Source organism: Gracilinanus agilis, chromosome 2 (genome assembly GCF_016433145.1).
Source record: "Gracilinanus agilis isolate LMUSP501 chromosome 2, AgileGrace, whole genome shotgun sequence".
Lineage (NCBI taxonomy): Eukaryota > Metazoa > Chordata > Mammalia > Didelphimorphia > Didelphidae > Gracilinanus > Gracilinanus agilis.
The window spans coordinates 42,082,187-42,089,761 of record NC_058131.1 but is presented as its reverse complement, the minus strand read 5'-3'; the positions used below and the strand labels follow the sequence as shown (position 1 = coordinate 42,089,761).

The 7,575-nt window shown below is 47.6% G+C and overlaps 1 protein-coding gene across 1 annotated transcript in view; it reads left to right on the top strand.

Annotated features, from left to right (window-relative positions):
* The first annotated feature begins 310 nt into the window (after positions 1–310).
* The window catches only part of FCSK (fucose kinase), a 24,690-nt gene continuing 17,425 nt past the window's right edge, over positions 311–7,575 (top strand). The window contains exons 1-8 of the mRNA XM_044663109.1: positions 311–392; positions 854–1,005; positions 3,802–3,852; positions 4,610–4,735; positions 5,230–5,302; positions 6,415–6,512; positions 6,734–6,814; positions 7,191–7,310. Of these exons, the coding sequence (XP_044519044.1) occupies positions 311–392; positions 854–1,005; positions 3,802–3,852; positions 4,610–4,735; positions 5,230–5,302; positions 6,415–6,512; positions 6,734–6,814; positions 7,191–7,310 (783 nt within the window). The remainder of the gene's footprint in view (positions 393–853; positions 1,006–3,801; positions 3,853–4,609; positions 4,736–5,229; positions 5,303–6,414; positions 6,513–6,733; positions 6,815–7,190; positions 7,311–7,575) is intronic.

Here is a 7,575-nt window from a genome sequence, read left to right as displayed (position 1 = left end):
TCCTTTTTCCCTTCTTCCCTCCAAGCCAATAGAGTGCCATTTTATTTACTGAGACACCTTGCTGCCCCTCCTACAGCCCTCCTACGGGAGACTTTCTACTGTTCATCTCCGGCTTCTTGGCCTTTGTTGGTTTGTTTCCTGTATCTTCCCTAGTTCTAAAGATCCTGCTGCCAAGAGGACGCAGGGGCAATGCCCTAGGGCCTGGGAAACTGGCAACTTCACCAGCTTTCATGGCCAGAGAGGAGTACCTCAATCAGTGTCTGAGGGTTTCTTCTCTTTCCAGGTCAAGCACTCCAGGCCCCCAGCTGAGATGGAGCATCAGAATGGTGTTGATTGGACAGTCATCGTCCTGACGTGCCAATACAAGGACAGTGTCTATGCCTTTCAGAAAGGTAGGTGTCTCCCCTGACCCCCATTTTTTTTAACTCTTCCCTTCTGTCTTAGAATCACTACTGTGTATTGGTTCCAAGGCAGAAGAGTGGTAAGAGCTAGGCAGTGGGGTTAAGTGACTTTTCCATGGTCACACAGAGGAAGGGTCGTGGGCTTCGTAGCCTATGTGGGAAAGGCGGCACTGCCCTGGGAGAGCCACCCCTTGCCATCCCTGAGGCTAGAAGGTCTTTCTCTATCAGGATTCCCCCAGATCCTGCCGTCAGCCTCCTAACCCCCATACTGCTCTTCTGGGCTAGAGTGGTGGCACTGACAAACCTGTGGCCAAGGGCACACTTGGCCCATTTTTTACTGCCAGGGTCAGGGGACTGGGGTAGCCTCAGGGGGAGAAGAAGAGCCAGAGTTCTGTGGGTGAGGAGACAGGAAGGACAGTGGGGGAGAATAACGTGCCTTGGTTTGGTCCCAGAGCTCGAGGTGCGACAAAAGCGAGAGCAGATACCCCAAGGGACCATCCTACTAACGGTGGAGGATCCCGAGGCACAAGTGGGCAGTGGAGGGGCCACTCTCAATGCCCTCCTGGTGGCTGCAGAGCACCTGAGTGCCCAGGCGGGCTACACGGTGAGTTCAGCACCACCTCCCCAATCCCCACCTCTGCTGACCTGTTGGGGGAATCCTGGGCCCACGTTCAGAGATATGAGCTCTGCTTCTGGTACCTCCACTTAATCACCGTGAGACCTTGAACGGGACTCGTTGGCCAGTCTTAGCTAAAGCTTCTTCATCTGTAAAATGGGCATAACAATCTCTTTTCTACTTACCTAATAGGGAGATGTGAAGCTTAATTAGATTATAGATGTGGGAGCAGCTCAAATGTCAATGTGGCATAAATCCTAAGGCTCCTTCTGGTAGTGGAAAAAGTACTGACCAGTAACTCAGAAGACTGAATGTGAGTCCTGACTCTGCCACTTAACTAGCTGTATGACTAGGCAAGTCACTTAAATTCTAGATCTCATCTATAAAATGGGATAATAATGATTGTTAAGTGGCACAGTGGATAGAGCATTATCCTAGCCTAGAGTCAGGAAGACTCCTTTTTTTGAGTTCAAATCTAGCCTCAGACGCTATCTAGCTGTGTGACCCTGGGCAAGTCACTTAAACCTGTTTGCCTCAGTTTCCTTATCTGTCAAATGATCTGGAGAAGGAAATGGCCAACCGCTCCATGATCTTTGCCAAGAAAACTCTCAAATGGGGTCAGCAAGAGTCAAACATGACTGAAAGGACTGAACAACAAATTATCTCCCTCAGAGTTGCGTAAGTGTCCCATCATGTACATGGGAAAGCTGAACTATAATTATATTTGCTGGTTCATTTCTATTTGATTTAACAAACAGTTATTAGGCACCTCCTGTGTATAAGGCACTGAGAATCCAGAGACGAGAAGGAAACATATCCAGTCTTCAGGGACTTTCACTCTTTGAGAGAGATGCAGTGTGTGAATATGTCAGTGTATACAATGTAATACAAGATGAGAGAGAGGGGGGGAGGGAAAAAGAGAGACAGAGAGAGACACACACAGAGCAGAGAGAGAGACAGAGAGAGACAAAATGAGAGAGAGGAAGAGAGACAGAGAACGAAAGATACAGAGAGAGACAAAATGAGACAGGAATAGAGAGAACGAGAGAGAGAATGAGAGAAAGACACACACACAGACAGAGACAGAGAGAAAGAGGCGAGAGAGACAGAGACAGAGAGAATGAGAGAGAAAATGAGAGAAAGAGACAGAGAGAGAAAGCAAGAGAATGAGAGAGACACATACATACACAGAACCAGAGAGAGAGGAAGAAGAGAGAGGGAGAGAGACAAAGAATGGCAGAGGAGGGGGGGGGAAGTACTGATAATGGCAGTGGGAGCCATCAAATAAGTTCTCCTGTAGAGGTTGATGTCCGAACTGGAGTAAGAAGGGAATACTTTCCAGACATGGGGGGCCACTTGTACAAGGGCATGGAGACAAGACGTGGAATATACAGGGAATAGCTAACTGATCATTTTTCACTAGAATGGAGAGTGGAGTATAGTAAGGAAATAAAATGAAGAAAGACAAAAGACTAGAAAGGTAAATAGAAGATTCTGGAGGATATTAATGGTCAAGTTGAGGATTTTATTATTATTTTTAAACCTTTACCTTCTGTCTTAGTTTCAATTCTAAAACATAAAAATGTCAAGGGCTAGGCAAATGGAGTTAAGTGACTTGCCCAGGGTCACATAGCTAGGAAGTGTCTGATGTTACTTTGAACCCAGGTCCTTCTGACTCCAGTTTGGTGCTCTATATACTGTGCTACCCAGCTTTCCCAGTTGAGGATTTTAAATATCAGGCTTAATGATTTTTAAATTTTATCCCAGAGGTAGTAGGGAGCCATTGAACATTTTTGAATTAGGATGACATGATTGGATCCATTTTAAGACAACTGACTTGGCAATATAAATGTGTAAATGATGAATCAGAGGGGAAATAGAGGGCAGCAGGGAGATGAATTAACCTAGGTGGGGATGCTAAGGGCCTGAACTAGGAGGAAGGCTATGTGAGAGGTAGAGAAAGACAAATATGAGAGAGATTGTGGAGGTAGACTAAATAAAACCTGGCAAATGGCTGGATATGGTTGTGTGTTGGGGTGGGGAGAGATAAAGGACAGTGAAGAGAAAAGAATAATTTCAAGGTTGTGAAACTGGGTGACCAGACATTAGGTGAGGCGATCCATAGGAAAATGGAGGACTCTGAAGGAAGGATGGGCTTAGAGGGAAATAGGATCAGTTCGAGATGGAAATATATAGTGTTGAATTTGAGATGTCTGTCTGGGTGGAGATGTTCAGCACAAAGTCAGTAATATGAGGCTGGAGATTAGGGTCGGATATATAGCTTTGGGAGTCACAGAGCTAGTATTTATGGAGTGTTTTAGTTTTTGCAAAGCACTTGTACATGGGTCATCTCATTTGAACCTCACAATGCCCCTATGAGGTATTATTATCCCCATCTTACAGAAAAGGAAACTGAGGCTGAGAGTGAAATGATTTGCAGGGTTTCACAGCTGGTGAGGAGTCTTAGCTATGCCTGACTCTAAATCCAGCGCTCTAGCCATTGGCACCAAGTTGCCTCGAGATGATCATGGAACCCAAAGGAGAGAGTGAGCAAAAGAATAGAGCAGAAGCTTTGGTAGAAACTCACAAAGAGGATAAGCCAGCAAGAAAGGCTATGAAGGAATGTTCGGAGGGGTTGGCTAGTGAGGAAAGAGCCCCGGCAGAGAAGCCAAAGAAGAGTGACTGTCCCAAGTCCCACCTGCCACACGTGTACGTGGGAGCTTCCACGCTGTGGAAGTGAGGTGAGGCTTGAGTCTGAGACCCCTTGTTGACATTTCCCCTTAGGTGGTCACTTCGGATGTCCTGCACACAGCCCGGATCCTCATCATGCACATGGTGAGTGGTGGAGGAGAGCCGGGGGAGCCCCTACATCAGGGGCACTTTCATGGATAGATTTCAGGAGGTCCATCGACTGGGATGGGGAAAAAATGACATCTTAAGTCAATATAATTGGTTTCCTTTGTAATGTGATATATTTCATGTAATGTGAGCATCATTCTGAGGAGGGCTTCTTTGGCTTCACTGGGCTGCCAAAGTGGGCCAGGACACAAACAAGGTGACGAACCCCAGGAACAGATGAAGCTGTGTGTGGTCATCCTGGGCATAAGGAGAAAGTTCAGTGGAGAGAGTGAGAGCTGGGGATGGGGAGAGACAGACAGAGAGAAAGAGAGACAGACAAACAGCCCCCTGACTCTTATGTTTCCCCATCTGTAAAGAGGGACCTTCTTGGCTAAAGAAGCGTGCTGAGGCACACACACTCAGCTCACAGGGATCCGGGTGCCCTGGATAAAACGTTGGATAAAACGTTTTGTCCGAGGCTGGCTTCTCCCCGCCGCTTTGTACACTCCTGTCACCAGCCATAGGGAAGCTTTTGAAATTGCCTCCCAGAATTGGTCCGAGAAGGGAGACAAAGGGGTAAGGAATAAGCTCTCCCATGAAAAACAGTGGCCCTGGTGGGGAGGTGAAGGGGGAAAGCTCCGGCTTCTCACCCTCTCTTCTGCCTTCCCTGCACCCAAAGGGCCACCAGTCCGTTTCTGGGTTCAGTCCCGCTCCATGGGAAGCCTTTCTCCGGCTGACCTCATTCCTTCCCTAGGGCCGAGACTTTCCTTTTGATGACTGTGGCCGAGCTTTCACCTGCCTCCCTCTGGTGGACCCTGCGGCCCAAGTGGAGGCCCTCACCTATAACCTGGACCGGCTGCTGGACATCATGACTCACCGGGTGAGATCATACCTTTAGTCGGCTTGAGTGCTCCCCTGTCAATATTACCGGACTTTCCTATTTTATTTATAACACACCCTAAGAGTTTTCTCCCTCCCAGAAATTTTCCCTGCCCCAACCCTTACCCTGTCTTGACTCTGAGTGGTCCAGGGGACACCTCCAGGCAGAGATGGTGTTTGTAAAAAGCTTTGCTAATAAATGCTGGATCCTCCTTCCTCTGGGGAAGGCTTCCTTCTCGCCTCCCTACATTCATCTGATCCGTGTGAAGATGCTGGATGGGAGTCTGCATGTTTCCATTATCATGGCGGTCAGGTCCTTGGGCAAGAGGGCCACTAGCAGCCTTGGAAGACCTTGTTTATTGTTTTGCCTTCTGGGGGCTGAGGGCTAGAGGGGTGGCTATAGTCAACTGGGGACGAAGCGCCAGCTCTCCATCCACCCCTCGTCGCCTCGCCTGCTGGGGTGAGCTGCCCGTGCACCGTGTTCTCTCTTTACAGCTGGGCCGTGGCTCCCCACCAGGGGTGTGGGTCTGCAGCACAGACATGATTCTCTCTGTTCCAACAAGCCCAGGTAATTGGATTTTCAGGTCGAGATGCGCTTGGGGGTCTTTAGCGGAGAGGCAGAGCCCGCTGCCTTCACTCCGGGTCACGGATCTAACGTTTTCTTCCCCTTGTCTTTCCTTACTCCCTTTGAGACAGCCTCATTACACCATCTCTACTGAGGACATCCTTTTTTCTCTCTGAAAAATATGGTGGTGTAACCTCACCAATGCTGGGGTGCCCTCCTTTACTGAGGAAGGACTTCCACCTGAGCCCAAGTGCCCTGGACTACCAATTTTCCTTTTCCTCTTGTATATTTATTTTACTTTGAGTTCCGCATTCTCTTCCACCCTTTACCTCTTTCCCCACCCATTAAGACCATCATCACTTTTTTAAAAATATAAAATAATTTAATAGATTTTTTGTTTTTTTATTTAAAAATTTCAATTAAAAATATAAAATAATTTTACCAATATTTTTTGGTTTTATATTATCTCAATTTCCTTCTTTATTTCTACTCCCTCCTCCCAGAGAGGCTTAGATCAAGCATCATTTTATTATTTTTTTTCAATTAATAAAAATCCCTCCTCATTTTCCCTTCCCCTAAAAAAAGAGAAAAAAGTGAAGCTACACGACCACCACAACAGCATCACAAAACCCTTAAACCAAACACATGTGATGTGTTTCTCACTTTGGTCATGTCCAAAAATGCCCGTCTTCTTCTTGCCCCTGGAATCCATCCCTTCTCTCCCAGGAGGTGGATAACAGGCAATATCCTTGGTCTTCCAGAGTTCTCAGGTCTTGCCCACTTCACTCTCTATCTGTTCATACAAGTCTTCTCAGATTTCTCTGCATTTTTTTAGAGCACAAGAATTGTACCCATTTACTGTAATTTGTTTGGCCATCCCCCAATAGGTGAATTTTTTTTTGATTTTCCAGTTTTCTTGCTACCATGACTACTATTAGACTATTAAGCTCCTTGAGGACAGGGCTTTCCCCCCCCCCTTTCTTTTTATTCCTAGTTCTTGGCACATAGTAGGTGTTTTATAAATGAGAATTGACTGACTTGCTATAAAAAGGACCTGTGAATATTTGGGTGGGGGGCATTGCTGTTACTGACTAGCCAGCTTCTCTTTTCCCCAGAGATCTGCTGGGATGGTTTCCAAGGAGCCAGAGTGTTCTCTCTGCCTGGGAGTGTGACCTATGCCCAGGACCATGGAGTCTACCTCACTGACTCGCAGGTACCCACATCTTGCTCCCTAATGGGACCTTTTAGTCCAGGGCCTTCTGTTCCATTCTCTTTGCTGTATTCTCTCCTTTCTCTACTTCCTGACCCCAGAGTTGCCACTAGCCCCTTCTGCACACCCTCTATTTCAGCACCTTTGTGGGGGGATTGCTGAAAGACTAGGGGTCTTCCCAGCTCTCCCCAGTCACGATGCTGCCTCTTCTTCCTTTGACACAGGGCTGTGTCCTTAACATTTTCTACCAGAGCTCAGAGGCCCAGATACAGCAGTGTGCAAGGCCGGATGGGAGAGTGCCACTGGTATGAGAGAGGACCGTTGGGTTGCTTCGGAGTGGGGAGGGACCTGGGCTTGGCATCCCACCTTGGACCCTCACGAGCTATTGACCCTGGGCAAAACAGTTCCGTTCTAACTGTTGGTATCTTCATCTGTAAAGTGAGAACAAACTCTGCACCAATAATATCACAGAATTGTTATGGGGGTTTGCAAAGGCTTTTTTTGAATGTAAAGATTCACCCTCAGAAGAACTCTGGGTGGGATTAATGTTGCCATTTCATAGTAGAAAATGGGGCTCAGAAAGATTATTAGGAGCCTTTGTGGGCTGGTGGTGAGGTAGCAGAGCCTGCTCCCTTTGGCCATTTCCTGGGTGATCACTCAACCATCCCACTCTCCCTCCAGGTCTCTGGCATTGTCTTCTTTTCTGTGGAGATTGCTGAGCGACTCCTGGCCACTCACGTCTCACCACCCTTGGACGCCTGCACCTACATGGGTCTGGACTCTGGTGCTCGACCTGTCCAGGTGAAGTTCCCATGGTCCCACTCTTCTGTCTTCTCCTAGATCTCACTACCTTCCTCTTGGCCTCTGACTCTCTCCCCTCCCTCTCCTTCTTTTCTCTGTCTCTCTTTTTTCTCCATTTCTCTCTGTCTTTTTCTCACTTGTTCCTTCCTTTTTCTGACTCCCTTCTTCCTTCCCTCCTCCTTTTTTCCGTCCCTCCCTTCCCTCTCTCCCTCTCTCCCTCCCTTCCCTCTCTCTCTCTCTCTCTCTCTCCCTCTCTCCCTCCCTT